Source organism: Sturnira hondurensis, unplaced genomic scaffold (genome assembly GCF_014824575.4).
Source record: "Sturnira hondurensis isolate 20B ecotype Veracruz unplaced genomic scaffold, ASM1482457v3 Scaffold0021354, whole genome shotgun sequence".
NCBI lineage: Eukaryota > Metazoa > Chordata > Mammalia > Chiroptera > Phyllostomidae > Sturnira > Sturnira hondurensis.
In genome coordinates this window covers 33,642,116-33,657,409 of record NW_028093985.1, presented here as the reverse complement: position 1 = coordinate 33,657,409, position 15,294 = coordinate 33,642,116, and the positions used below count along the sequence as shown (strand labels likewise).

Below are 15,294 nucleotides of genomic sequence, written 5' to 3'. Positions count from 1 at the left end.
ATTTATTGAGCTCTTAGTAGGTGACAGATCTTTGTCCTAAGTGCACTGTCTACTTACTATCTTATTTTATAACCAAGATAACCATATCTCCTAAGTTATAATGTTGATAATAGGGCCATCTCTCAGGTCTGTTGTGCAGATCAAATGGGACCATCTATTATCTTCGCTCTTGATATTATTAAGGCCGTGTGGCAAATTCTATTGATGCCGTGTCAGGAGAGTGAGCCAGTTCCAGAAATGGGCCAAACATGCACAATGCTATACAGGAGCGCAGATTGCAGATTGTTCCCACTCGAAATGGAAGACCAGTCCGGGCTAAAGAAGGGAGGGGGGTCAGATTTCTTGAAAAGACCAGCCAGTCCAAGTCGCACTTGGAACTATGGGTGCAGAACCCTGCCCATTTTGCAGAATGGGACCAGGAGCACCGTTTTAAGTTTGCAAACGAGACTGTTTATCTTGTTCCTGCAAAAGGAGTTCATGACTGCAGGCTGTTGGAAGCGTTCTAAGGGGAGAACACTTGGCTCTCTGCCCAAAGCGTTCCCAAGTGTCAGGGGCCCGAGTCCCGGCCGGATGCACGGAGCTGACACCTTTCCCGGGCGCCTCTTGTGTGTTCTGCCTTCCCTCGCGTCCCTGTTGCCACCCATGGCTCTCTAACTCCCTGAACACACCTTCCTCTCTTCCGTCTCTCCTAAGGTGCCTCTCCCTCGATTGCAGAGCGCCCATCTTCCCAGCCCCGGCAAAACCCGGAGAGGCGGAATCCCTCCCCGGGAGCGCCCCGGCGGCCACTGGGCATGCTCCGTTGTCAGGCAGGTCCGCAGCTGCGAGCAGCTTTGGAGCCTCGCGGATTCCTCCTGCTGCCGCGCGTCCGCCTCCTCCGGAGCAGGGAGCGGGCGCATGATGGCGGCGGCGGCCGGGAGCGCTAGCGGCGGCAGCAGCGGAGGCGCGGGCAGCAGCAGCAGCGACACGTCCAGCACCGGAGAGGAGGAGCGGATGCGGCGCCTCTTCCAGACGTGCGACGGCGACGGGGACGGATACATTAGCAGGTACTCTGGGAGAGAGAAAGCGGCTGGGGTGAGACCCGCCCCTCTGCGCTGCCCTTGACCCCTCCTCTGCCCTCGCGCCCCAACTTCCAGCAAGTAGCTTAGAAGCTCACGGGAAAAGTTGGCTGCGACTCTGAGAGCGCGTCGCCGGCTGGGTTACAGAGGCCGAGGGGCCGTTTTACTCGCCTCCCGGAGCTGCCAGCTGGTCCAACTTTTCCCAGCGCTGTCTTTGTCTGGGCGTGGGGAGACATCTCTCTAGGATGCGAGCCCTCCCCTGGGTCTCGGAGCGCTCCTGCCTGTGGGAAATGGGTTCTGGCAGCTTGTCCCAGGTCAGGGGGTGCTGCTGTGCAGCCTCGGGCTCCTGGGTGTCGAGGTGCTGTGGCACTGGGCTGCGGTCTGCCCGGTGGACAGCCCGGGGGTGGAGCAGGATAGGGATGCGCTCTCGGTGACAGAATTGGACAGGAAAACAAGCTGTGAAGAACTTTCATGTGTCACGGAGTCTCTGTAGTCCAAACTTCGGAGCCCAAAGAAGTAGTTTGTCTCCAGTACTGATTTAAACTTATAAGCCCGAGAAAAACGAAGCTCTCGGGCGCACAATGGGGAGTTAGAGGAGAGTCAGGAATACAGACCCTACTTCCTACCCCGCCTCCGCGCTAACCAGGTGAGCCTCCAGAGGGGTCTCCGGGCTGCGCTGCATCACCACTCAGAACCCTCGCGGTGTTTGCTTCAAGATCCCCCTCCAGGGGCAGTGTTGCGGTGGAGAGTCCTCAAGCCTCAGGACTTGTCAAAATGATTACTTCTGTCCAGATTTTCATCACTTATCAGGCACTGGTGGTGGAGAAGGCAATCGTAATGTTTCACGGCATGCTTCTATGAAAGGTTGAAAACAAGGCTCTGCAAACCTTAGTCCCCGAAATTTAAATTGCCTTAGAGGACGGAGGCAGCCTAAGTTATGTATTGCACCTGTATGTTGCATTTTTGTGTATTACATCTTTGTCTCGATGAAGACAAAGTGTTTGCTCGATGCTAAAGATCTTTGAAAATTCTGGGTTGCCTCCTACTGATTGTCCTTGCTTCCTTAAAGAAAAAACTGGAGAATTGCCCCCTCCACAAAAATTTTTTAAAGATCTCTGAGACAGGTAATTTGACATGTAAGAGTTTCACAATTAGAAAAACAATTATTTGCTTTGAACTTTTGACTGAATTATGATCATTCTTAGATGAATTTTATTACTTTTCTAAAGCTTCATTGGGACCATTAGCAAAATATCAGAAAACTTTAGGGAGTAATTCTGTTCTGAAATGAAAAAAATACATGTAAGTCTAGTTGACCCCACATAGATTTTTATCTAGAAGTCTCCACCAGTTTTAGTTCTGGGGTAAAAAATATATACATCTAGATGTAGATATATAAATATATATCTATACATCCTATAGTTTAGATTTGTCGGGGTGGTATTCCTCCTTGAAAAGCCTTTATCTCATTTTCAATAATAAAAAAAATCTGCATTCTTCACATTAGAATACCAAAAAAATGTAATTCACATGGGCAAGAGTGCATATAGAAAACTAGTAGAATTCTCTCCTTCCTTTCTTCTAATCTGCCCTATTAATATGTTGCTTTATCTAATCTAGACTTTCTGTACAAATGCTTACAGTATTTTGAATGGTGGCTGCATCTACCCTGAAAGATAATGAATTCTGTGAGCATAATTTGAGGACTTTGTGTTGGAGAGTCAGGCGTTGTGTGTAAGGTGTTGGTGATACAGGAGATTTAGAGCAGAAACCTACTGGAGCAAAGGTGAGGGGAAAACTGTATCATTCCTTGAACCAAATCGGTTTAATATATCTACTTCAAACTTGAGAGGTTTATGCTGTAATGGACCCTAAACTTTAAGTGTGAGTAGAGTTACTTTGGAAGTTGTGCTGCAACAGAATTCCCATGTAGGAGTTTCAAGGATGCAAACTTATTGCAAGGGAGCACCAAGGAACTTCTCTTCGGGTATGTTTACACAGCAAGCACAGTTTTGCCTGGAATACATGCTTTACCTGGAATATAGATAGTCTGACTTGGGGGGGGGCGGTAAAGGAAGATAAGTGGCATTAGATGAATCCCTCTGCAAAGCTGCTGCTTTGTGCTGCCCCGGTTGAATGGCCTCTGGTGCCCGCTCTGGAGTGGGTGGTAAGGTGTGGAATGCTGTGAATTTTCTCTTCTATTAAACCTGAGAGTTGCACTTTCGACATTAAAACCTTAAACACCCTGGGTTCTTCAAAAGATGTTCATCTTTATGTTCATGGCGCACAGCTGTCCCCGTGGGATTTCAGTTGGGTGTGTACAATACAAGCCTCAGCATAGCCAAGGAGGGTTGACTTTCTCACCTAGAATTCTGAATGGTCAACCAGGTTAGGACAGCCCTTCCACCATGGTGTCAATTCCCAGCTTTTTAAAAAATCTTAATGCATCGCCAGTCTTCGCATAAAGCATTCATCTTCATGGTTACCTACAAGTCTTCAAATGATTGCTTTGTTTCCAGACTCATTGCCAAGTTCTGTGGAGGAAGGTGTAAAAGGAAACTGAAATGAGTGTTGCCTATATCATTAAACAGAGCTTTCTCAAATCTCTTAATTGACATCTTATTGGTCAAACTACATCACCTTAGCATGCCTTCTTGCAACAGAGTTCAAGGAAGCATGTAGTTCAGTTGGTCACATTACCTCCTAAACAACGTTGGAGTTCTGTTACTAAGAGCAGGGAATGGATATTGGGCAAGCAAATAACAACCAAAACATCTACTGTAATAAATAACCCACATTCAACCGGCTCTGGTCCTTTGTCTAGCCCTCATTCTCAAGCAGGAGTGGCCTAGAGATCATATGTTTGGAGAAGGGATAAGTGAGAGATAGACTGGGTGCAGGAGGGAAATTGTCAAGGTGCACCATCTCAGGAAGAGGCAAGTAAAAGTAGGGCTTTGAATATTCAATATTCTTTGGGCCCAACCTTCCCCATTAGACTGACCAAACAAGGCAACTGCTAACTGGAAATTCCTGGAATAGCTGCTTCTGCTAAGGAACTCCCAGCCTGCCAGAGGGACCTAGAATCATCCTCTTGGATATTTAAGCTGGAAGAGACAACTAGCATCAGGTGAAGTCAAACTGCAGCTTGGATAGGGCAGGATTTTGGCTGCACTGTGGAACCACAGCAGGCTCTTCTGTGCCTTTTGTTAATTATACAGGGACTGAACATTTTGTGGTATTGAATTTTTGGACCCTATTTATGATGTTATAGGAGATGTTGGGGTCATTCTATTTGCTAAAATTAACTTCTCTCTGGTATTTTTAAAGCTTCTTGTCTTTACCCTTCAGTTTAAGCAACTATCTTGAATGTTTTGACAAATACTTAAAACCAACACTTACATTTCTACCTACATAGTTCCCAAGCCTCAGCTCAAATGTTGGTGTCTTTAGAGAGAGCTTCCCTGATGATTCTTCCAAAGGGGCTTCACTCTACCCCACCATTATTCTCCATTAGAGTACCAGTGGCTTTCTTCCAAAGCACCCTTTACAACTTGCAACTGCATCTCTATTTACTACTTGTTTGCTTGTTCATTGTCATCCTTCCATTAGATGTAGCTTTCATGAAGGCAAGACTCGTGTCTGTTTTGTTCAAACACTACGCTCAGTATCTAGCACAGTATTTGCCAGTTAGCAATAAACCAGTCAATTCTAATGAATAAATAATCACACTAAAGAGTGGCTACATTCCTGTATATTGAAAAATCTTTTAAGAAGTTTCATTTCCAAGCATATTTTATGTTTATAAAATATTTTATATGTGAGTGTACTTTTATTAACAAATATTTATTTTAAAAATAACTTCTTTCTGGTTATATAAAAGATATTTGTGTTGAAAATTTGGAAAACTACAAAAATGTATAAAAATGAAATAAAAACCACCTATTATCCCATAACCAAGGAATATCCTATCTGTTTTCCTGGTGACATATCTGCATGTTATTGTTCCTCTAGTACATTAAAAATAATTAGACAAAAGGAAAGACATCCTATGCTCATGGATAGGCAGATTTAACATTGTTTTGATGGCAATAATCTCAGAAATTGATCTGCAAATTTACCACAACCTTTTCAGAATCCCAGCTGCCATTTTTTTTTTCAAAAATTGACTGTCTAGTCCTAAAATTCATATGGAAATTGAAGGGATCCCAAAATAGTCAAAATAATCTTGAAAATATTTGAAGGACAAAGTTGGAAGAATCACACTTCTCTGTTTCAGAACTTATTAAAAAGCAATAGTCATCAAGACAGAGGAACACTGGCACAAAGATACAGATCAGTGAAATAGAATGGGGAGTCCAGAAACAAACCCGTGTGTGTGTGTGTGGTGCGTTGATTTTCAGCAGGAGTGCCAAGACAAGGGTGCCCAAATCAAGGGGGAAATGAGGAAAGAATAACCATTTCAACAAATGGCACTGGCACAATTGGATAGCTGCATATAAAAGAATGAAGTTGGACTCTCTCTTCACATACAAAAAGGTGTATATTCCTCACAGTCCTCATACAAAAATTAACTCAGAATGGATCAAACACTTAAATGTAAGAGCTAAGACTACTAAATTCTTAAAAGAAAACAGGACAAAATCATTATCTCCTTGCATTTGATGGTGGTTTCTTATGTATGACACCAAAACAAGCTATAAACAAACAAAAAACAATAAATAAACTGGGCCTCATCGATATTTATTAAACTTGTACTTCAAAAGATATTATCAAAACAGTGAAAGACAATGCAGAGAATGGGAGAAGATATTTGCAAATCATATATTTGATAAAGGACTTGCATCCAGGTTATATAACAAACTCTTACAAGTCAATAATAAAAGATAAGTAACTTTTTTTTGATATAACACAAATGCAACTTTATTTTTCTTTCCTGTTGCCTCTAAAAATGTGCTAAGCAGGGAATTTACTCATGTTGATCTAAAACTTGCACAATTAAAAAAAAAGAAAGAAATTTTAGGTCATTCAGAGTGATGATTCTTATTTAGTAGCTCCACAGTCTGTGGGGCTAGGCTTCAGGAAAAACCCACCCAGCCTCCTCTTTCTTGCTCATTCCCTTCTCCCACACTGATTAGCTGCACCTCTGGTCTCTGGGCTCAGTAGCAGAAAGGAAATGAAGATGCAGAGTCTTCACCTGACAGAAATTATTGCAGAATGCTTTGCCCTTTCTGGGACGGATTGCCAGGTCTTCTCTCATAAATACTTTCATGTGGTTAAGCATTGTCCCCCTGCTAGGTTTCTTCTGCTGCAACTTGAAAGTAACCCAATATAAAAACAGACAAAGATCTAGTAGACTTTTCTACAAAGAAGACATATAGATAGCCAATAAACACACGAAAAGAGTTTAACATATTAGCTATTAAGTAAATACAAATCAAAGCTACAGTTAAACACCATTTTATACCTACTAGGATGGATATCCAAAATATCCAAAAGTTGGATAATTACAAGTGTTGACAAGGATGTGGAACAATCAGAACCCTCATACTTTCCCATAGAAATATGAAATGGTACAGTCACTTGAGAAAGTAGCCTAGCAGTTCCTCATAAACTTAAACATAAAATTACAATATGATCCAGCAATTCTACTCCTAGGTTTATGAAATCTATCCAGAAAAAGTCCATCCATTGTTAATATGAGAACGGTTTGCCTGACATGGATGTAACCTATCAGCCAAGGAGAGTGGAGTAGAATGCACATGTGTGAACAATGGCAACTTCGCTGCACTAGTCAGTGGGGCAGTGGATGCTGCTGAGTGAGCATGTGTTCTGTGTGGTCATCGCATTCAAAATGACAGTACAGCAATGAATCTACATCAAATTTTGTGTTAAGCTTGAACATTCCTCTGCAGAAACTATGAACATTCCTCTGCGGAAACTATTTGGATGATTCAGAAGGCTTTCAGGAATAATACAGCACAAATAAAAATGTGGCACAAACACTTCAAAGATGGTTGAGAATATGTTGAAAGTGATCCATGTTCTGGAAGTCCTGCAACAAGCAGAGCACCTGAGAATGTTGAACATGTACAGGTTGCAATCAACAAAGATTGGCGACTAACAGTGTGAGAACTAGAAGCCGATCTGTGGATTCCAAAAACTATTGTGTCCAAGATTTTAATGCAGGATCTTGGTGCATGAAACATATAGTGACAAAATTCATTTTGTGGCTTCTGCAACCAGAGCAGAAAGAACATTGTGCTGCATTTGCTAATGATTTAATTCAAACTGCTACCAATGAACCAGATTTCCTCAGGAAAGTCATAACCAGAGATGAATCCTGGGTCTACGGCTATGGTCTGGAAATGAAGGCCCAGTCATCCCAAGGGAAGCTGCCTGGTTCTCCACATCCAAAGACACAGCAAAGTTGCAACAAGATCAAGACCATGTTAATTGCTTTTTGACTGGGAAGGTGTCATCTGTCATAAGTATGCACCTGCAGGCCAAACAATGAACAAGAAGTACTACCTCAATGTTCTTCATTGGTTGAGAGAGGCAATACAACGAAAATGGCTGCAGCTATGGGCAACTGGTGATTGGCAGCCTAATCAAGACAATACATCTCCTCATGCATCACATCTTGCGCAGAGGTTTTTTTGGCAAAACATCAAATCATCCAGGTGACTCTGTCTCCCTATAGCCCAGATTTGGTGCTCTGTAACTTCTTGCTTTCTCTAAAAGTAAAATCACCTTTGAAAGGGAAGAGAGTCCACACCATTGATGAGATTCAGAAAAATATGATGAGGCAGCTGATGGCAATTCCAACAAAGGATTTTGCATCCTCTCTTATAGAGTATGCATAAAACAGCCAGACAACTTTTGAAGAGTAAGTCAGATTATGTCATTTCTTTGCAGCATAGTGGAAAGAGCACTGGATTTGAATTAGGAAAGTTACGTTCACCCCAGGTTCTACCTTTAAGTAACTCTGTGACTTCATACCACTTCCTGCCTCTGCCTTAGTTTCCTTATCCATCAAGTGGGGTGATGAAATGTTCATCTGTGCTTTCTTGGAGCACAGATGAACTCATTCAACTCATGCTATCCATTATATTCTATGCTTGGAGTTTGTTGAAATTATTGAAGCTGTACACTTAAAGTTTTTACCAAATTTAGAAAAATTTCAGCTATTATCTCTCTAAACATACTTTCTCTTCCTTCTCTCTTCTTTCATTTTGAAATTCCAATTTACATGTATTAGTATGTTTGATATTTGCCCACCCCTTACTGAGGCTCTGTTAATTTTTTTCTCAACTTTTTTCTGTGTTTCATTTTGGATAGTTTCTATTGTTATAACTTCAAATTTATTGACATTTTCTTCTACAGTGTCAAGCTGCTATTAATCCCAGTCATATTTCACATATTGTATTTTTCACTTCTAGAAGTTCCATTTAAATATATGGCACATATTTATAATACTGATTTAACCTCTTTATCTGCTAATTCCATTATCTCTCTCATTTCCTGGTTTGCTGCTGTTTGATTGATTTTTCTCCTGGTTATGGGACATGTTTCTGCTTCTTTGTATGCATGGTAATTTTTTATTGGATGCCAGACATTTTACCTTGTTGGATGTTGGCTTTTGTTGTATTCCTTTATTCTGTTCTGGTATGCAGTTGAGTTTGGATCTTCTTCAACCTTGACTTTAAGCTTTGTGTGTCAGGATCAGAGAATTTTTAGCGTAAGGCTAATTTTAGCTTCTGCAGATCTCTGAAGCTCTCTCTCTGAGGCATTTCTTCCTCTTGCCTCTACACCACAAGTTCTGTCTACCTTGACTTCCCCGAACTTTGTTCTCTATCTCCTCAACTCAGTGAGATCATTGGAGCTCTTTGGACTCCTGTCTACAGCCTATAAACTGACTTCAGGCAGTATGTTGGTGGAACTGTAGGCTTAGCTTACTAGTTTCTCTTTTATTCAACTCATGCTATCCATTATATACTATCTGGAAGTCATTGTTTCATATATTTTGTCTGATTTTTTTATTTTAGGTAGGAAGGTAATTCAGTCTCTGTGATGCCAAAGTGATCTGAAATGGAATTCTGATTTCTCTTTTTACTGAGTGTCCCAAATTCAGCATGCCTATTCATAAGCATTCTCTGTATTAAGTTTATGTAGAAATAATTTTATAATAACATTTACAGAAATATCTCAAGCAACTGACTGTTTTTAAGCTACTACCTACAGTCTCAGCCCTCATGTCTTTTCTTTTAATATCTAACATTATTGATTACTCACAGTGTGCTAGGCTCTGTGCTAAACAAGTACTTTATATGAAGGGAACACCCCCAAAAATGGAATTATCTTCTGGAGGGCCCCTTGTATTACAGGCTTCCCCCGACTAGGTGAGTGTTCTAGGAACCCATCTGTATCAGTGTACCAACTCTCATTGTTGTGAGAGGCTGCATTTGGCTTCAGTGAATTTTTTTGAAGACTCATCACATTTGCCCATTTCATGATGGGGGATTTATGAGCACACCTGCCCACACTGCTCTGAGTGTTCAGCAGTTTTTGTCCCCCACCCTCCCTATTCACCTGATCTCATGCCAGGCAACTTTTTTTGTTGAATTCCTGGATAAAAAAAGTCCTCAAAGGGAAATGTTTTGATGATATGGAAGAGGTGAAATAAAAAAAATGGCAGAAACACAAAACGCATCAAAATTGATGAGTTCAAAAACTGTTTTGAGTGGAAGAAAAAACATCTTGATAGGTGTATTGCATCAAATGGAGAGTACTTTGAAGGTGACTAAAGTTTAAACATTTAATAATAAATACACAATTTTTAATAAATAAATTCCAGTTTTTTGAGGTCCCCCTCAGTTACTACAGTATAGCCCCTCTGAAAAAGGAATTATTGTTACAAACAATTTAAAGATGAGAAAAACAGGTTTGGAGATATTATTTGCTCAAGATTCCACAGTTAGTAAGACCTGAGCTCATGTCTCTGGTTCTGAAATGAAGGTCTTGCCCACTAAATTGATGCTGCTTTCCACATGCATTTCTTTAAGTTAATTTTTAAGAGCTTTATTGAGACATAACTTGCATAATATATAATTTGCCCATTTAAAGTGTACAATTCAGCCCTGGCTGGTGTAGCTCAGTGGATTGAGCGGGGGCCTGCAAACCAGATGATCGTGGTTCAATTCCCAGTCAGGGCACATGCCTGGGTTGCGGGCGGGGACCCACGAGAGGCAACCATACATTGATATTTCTCTCCCTCTCTCCTTCCCTTCCCCTCTAAAGATAAATAAATAAAATCTTTAAAAAAATAAAGTGTACAATTCAATGGTTTTTAGTATACTCACAGAGTTGTGCAACCATCATCATAATCAATTTCAGAGTATTTTCATTACATTGAAAAGAACTACTGTACCCTTTAGCAGTCATCTCCCATTTTCCCCTGATATTCTCAGCCCTAGACAGCCATTAATCTGTTTTCTGTCTCTGCCTATTGTGCACATTTCATGTAAATGGAATCATATATGTTACATGACCTTTTTTTACTTGTGTTTTGGTGGCATATCCACAAAGACTTTGCCTAACCCAAGGTCACAAAGATTTACTCCTATGTTTTCTTCTTAGAGTTTTATAGTTTTTATTCATACATTTAGGTCTATGATCCATTTTGAGTTAAATTTTTGTGAATGGTGAAGAAGAGATCCAAGTTTATTCTTTTGTGTGTGGTATCTAGTTGTCCAAGCAACACTGTTGAAAAGATTATTGTTTTCTTGACACCCATTTTCTTGACACCCTTCTCAAAAATCAATTGACTATAAATATAAGAATTTATTTTTAGACTCTCAATTTTTTTCCATGGCTATTACACCTATTCTTATACCTGTACCATACAGTCTTGATTACTATTGTCTTGTGATTAAGTTTTGAAATTAGGAAGTGTGAATCTTCCAAATTTTTTATTTTTTTTTAAAGATTGTTTGGCTATTCTTAGTACCTTGACCTCCCAAACAAACTTTGGGATAATGTCAATTTCTTCAAAACAGGCAACTGAAACTTTGGACAGAGACTGTGTTTAATCTATAGATCAATTTTTTCACATGTATTTTTTTCACAATCAGTTAGTCCTACATTATCTTATGTAACCTTTGCAACAAAAATTAATATCTTTGTTTTAAGACAAGAAGCCAAGATAAGATAACCTCTAAAGGAAAGAATGAATCTGTTGCCCTTACTTGAGGATCTTTGCCACCGTACATGCTCCCAAGCTAACACAAGAAAACATTTTTTCAATGTTTTCGTAAACATTGAAGTTCTTTACTATTTAATTTATCCAGGGTCCACAGTGGAGATGAATTTTTATTTTATAACTGGCTTCTTAATAGCGATGGGAATGGCATTTAAATTATTGGTACAGAAGGTTAGGTATTTGCATTCTAAATGATGTCTCAGCTGGGGGAACTCTCTTGTTGTTCAGTAAATTGAAAATCTCTTTAAATGTTAGTCCCAAAATAGAAACCATATGGCAAGAAAGGGCATTTCCTTTGAGAACAGTTAATTGTCAGTTTCTCATTGTCATTTCAAAATGCCAGTTTAAATATGTAAATGAGTAATTTCTAAATTCATGACATTGATTATTGAAGACTGTAACTGAGGGGAGGAAAAGTTGGGTAAGCAGAAGGACTCCCAGAACCATTGTTCAAACATTTGGATCCCTGTTACTTAATGGAGTGAAAATGTAAACAGAACAAATTTCTAGATCAACCAATATGCATTAATGTGTTTGTCATATATGACAGTTGTTAGCTGAGTTTAAGTGTAGCCCTCAGTTGAATATTTAGTAGTGAAACCATTACCTGGAAAATTCAAGGTAGGTGAGCTTGTGTGTGTGTGTGTTTTAACATTGATATCAGTGATGTAGAAGATACTTAAAAACACATCTTAAACTTGATGTTGGTATTAATTGGGCATCTATTCAACATTATGTCAAGTGGCATTGGTTAAGACACCTATTGTCTATTGTTTTAAAGTTCAGCATGTACAAATTTATGCTATAGATGGAGGAAGTGAGAACCCAGATGACGTGAAGGAGGGCATTTTTGTAAAAATGTGGCTACCTTTCCTTTAAATGTCGGAAGTTTTAACTTATTTACTAAAATTCAGAACTTCCGTTCGGCCATGTGGCCCAGTTGGTTGGAGCATCATCCCATAAAGCAAAAAGGTGCTGGCTGGATTCCTAGTCAGGGCTCATGCCTGGGTTGCGAGTTTGATCTTCGGTAGGAGCCACATGAGAGGCAGCCAATTGATGTTTCTCTCTCACACCGATGTTTTTCTCCTTCTCTTTTTCTATCCCTTCCCCTTTCTCTAAGATCAGTAAGTATGTCTTCTGGTGAGGATTTTAAAAAATAATAAAAATAAATAAATAAAATTGAGAACTTCTTTCTGAGAAATAACAAACTTAACAGAATATTCTACATTAGAGGTTAATGCTTTTTAGGCAAGGATTTTACTTTGATAATTTTACGTCCTATAGAGTCTTAACCTGAGTGTATTTCACAATAAACAGGATGAAAATCGCTGAGAATATTATTGGGAAAATATTTACTCTTCTAAAAATGTGTTGAGAGTTTTATATTTATTATAAGCAAAGGATAAAATCAGTGCTGCTCATTTCCCTCTCCTTTATTGGCTTTTCTAAATTCCTTCATCTCAAACCAGAATTATTCTCCCAGTGTCCTAACCTGTCACTGTGCCCACTCTAAACCATACTACATGAATACCAAAGTCACTTTTCTCTGACACCAAACTGAGCAAGCAGTTTTTCTTAAAGTCCTTCAACAGTTGTCTGTATTTTACAGATAAGTTCGGACTCCTTCTGGGGCATGTAGTTTAGGGCCCTTGCCCACCTGGCACAGGCTCGACCTCTCCACCTTATCTCTCATATGTCCCCCTCCAGCACACCCTGCTGTAGTATCAGTGCCTTGCAACACGCAGCTCCCTCTGTAACTGCCCTCCTCTCTCCCTGTCTTCCTGGTGAGCACCTTGTCCTTTTTCTAGATTCAGTTCTCGTGCAGTTTTTTCTCTGGGGAGAATTTCCTGATGCCTCAGTACCTTACACACACTCAGAGGCCACTGCTGCTCACATCTGGTATTCTCACTGTCCCCATTTCCTTTCTCTCCACACTCAGGCGCACTCTGCTTTTCTTGTCTTTTGCCTTTATAACCTCCAGTTCCCAAATTGTAGGTAATAGAAACTGACTAAATATTAATCAAATACATAAACTAGTTCATTATGTAATGGTCATTTTAAATACTTTAGAATTTCTAGAAAAAAGATTGATTGGATTTGGTTCAACTTAGAAGCTGAGGAATTTATATTTGAAGATACATATCACGTAACATTTTACCTCATTTAAAATACCAGTGTGACTGGTATTCATTGACCTTTCTGCTGACTGGTCATGTGAATTTAGACAAGCCACACAAAACTCTCTAATCAGATTCTTCTTTTGTGAAATAATTTTAACATCTTTTCAGGACTGAGATACTTTTATTTTATGGACAGGATTTTGATGGTACCATATACTATGAAAAGGCATGCTGTTTAATTAGTCTCTACGAGGCAACTCTTTCTTTATGAACTAATAGTGAAGAATCCATAATATCTCTATATTAGTGGTTAACATCCAATTGCCTTCAATACCACCTAATTAGTAGTATTTTCTAAAGCACTGACCTGTTGCTTATGGTTTTTTTTAGGGGGGGGTATCACTTTCTGAGTGAAGGTTATAAGATTAAGTGAGCTTTAAAAACTACTCTTAATTTTACATGCTAGTTGTTACTAAAAGGTAGGTGGGAGGTAAATACAGCTCGCCTCCTTGCACAAACACATCAAAACTACAAAATATAGAATGGTCATCACTCAGAACTGCCAGATATTGAGTCGAATAGAAGTCTGACAACTACAGAATTAAAGAAATCCCATCCGTCCCATCTGGTAAGGAAGGCAGAGATGCAAACAGGCTGACCCCACTCCCACACATGGTGGATAAAAATTGGGGAGGGATATCTCAGGACAAAGGAGTCCCAGCCCCACGCCAGGTCTCCAGCCGAGAGTTCTAATGCCAGGAAGGTAAGTTCCCACAACTTCCAGCTGCACAAACCAACAGGGATGGAGCCAGTGGGAGAAAATGCAGGAGCCCCAAATGGTTCCTCTTAAAGAACCCACACATGTACTCTCACCTACTCAGACTCACTCCCTGTGAGCTCTGGCACTGGGGGCGGGGAAGCTTGAAGGGCACCAGTTGCATACTGATAGAGGCTGAAGTGTCTGGCATTGGAGCAATCCCCTCACAGAGCCATGGAGCCCGCAGGCTGGTACCATATCTGAGACTTCATCAACCTGGCTAACACTGTTTAACCTGCCTTGGAGATCCCCAGAGACTCCGCACCACCCAATTTATGAGCCCACCCAAGCTACTTTTCCATACGAATGGCTGGTCTTGGCTCACTGTTTCACAACTTCCTAAATCCTTTCGAACAAGCAACAGCTGGCCTCAGTGAGCTCCAGACCAGGCACTAGCAGCAGCCAGATTAGTTTCACAACTTGGCTTTGCCTGAGAATATCCAAGTCTAGCACAACTTGCAGCCCTCTCAGATTGCTTTATAGCTCAGGCAGGGTGGCCCTGTACAAACACAGGTTGGGACTGACCTTGGCCTGCACCACCTGGGAACACTGGGTGAGTGCTCCCAGTGCATAGCTACAAACCACATCAGAGCACCACCACCCTGACCCTGCACAGCTGATTCTCCACAGAGGGCAGAGGTTGGTGGTCAGTGGTCACAGCCAATCCTTGCAGATGACTGTTGTGGGTAAATCCCTCCCATTGGTCTGCCAATAGCAATCAAGGCTCAACTACAAGAAGAGGGTATACTCAGCCCACAGTAAGGGTGTACCTCGAGCACCCAGCTTAGGTGATAATAGACCCCACAACACCTATTACATTAGGCCACACTACCAAAATGGGGAGTCAAAGCAGCTCTACCTAACACACAGAAACAAACACAGGGAGGGTGTCAAAACTAGGAGACAAAGAAACATGGCCCAAAGGAAAGGACGGATCAAAACTCCAGAAAAAGAGCTAAACAAAATGGAGATAACAATCTACTAGATGCAGAGTTCAAAACACTGGTTATAAGGATGTTCAAGGAACTTAGGAGGACCTCAGTA

The 15,294-nt window shown here is 40.7% G+C and overlaps 1 protein-coding gene across 2 annotated transcripts in view; it reads left to right on the top strand.

The window, feature by feature from the left end:
* The first annotated feature begins 577 nt into the window (after positions 1-577).
* MCC (MCC regulator of Wnt signaling pathway) overlaps positions 578-15,294 on the top strand; it is a 403,428-nt gene continuing 388,711 nt past the window's right edge. Inside the window, exon 1 of one of the 2 annotated variants that reach the window (XM_037032292.1) lies at positions 578-1,043. In XM_037032292.1, coding sequence (XP_036888187.1) covers positions 895-1,043 — 149 coding nt within the window. In that variant the 5' untranslated portion in view covers positions 578-894. The remainder of the gene's footprint in view (positions 1,044-15,294) is intronic. The other variant, XM_037032291.1, reaches the window with a different exon arrangement.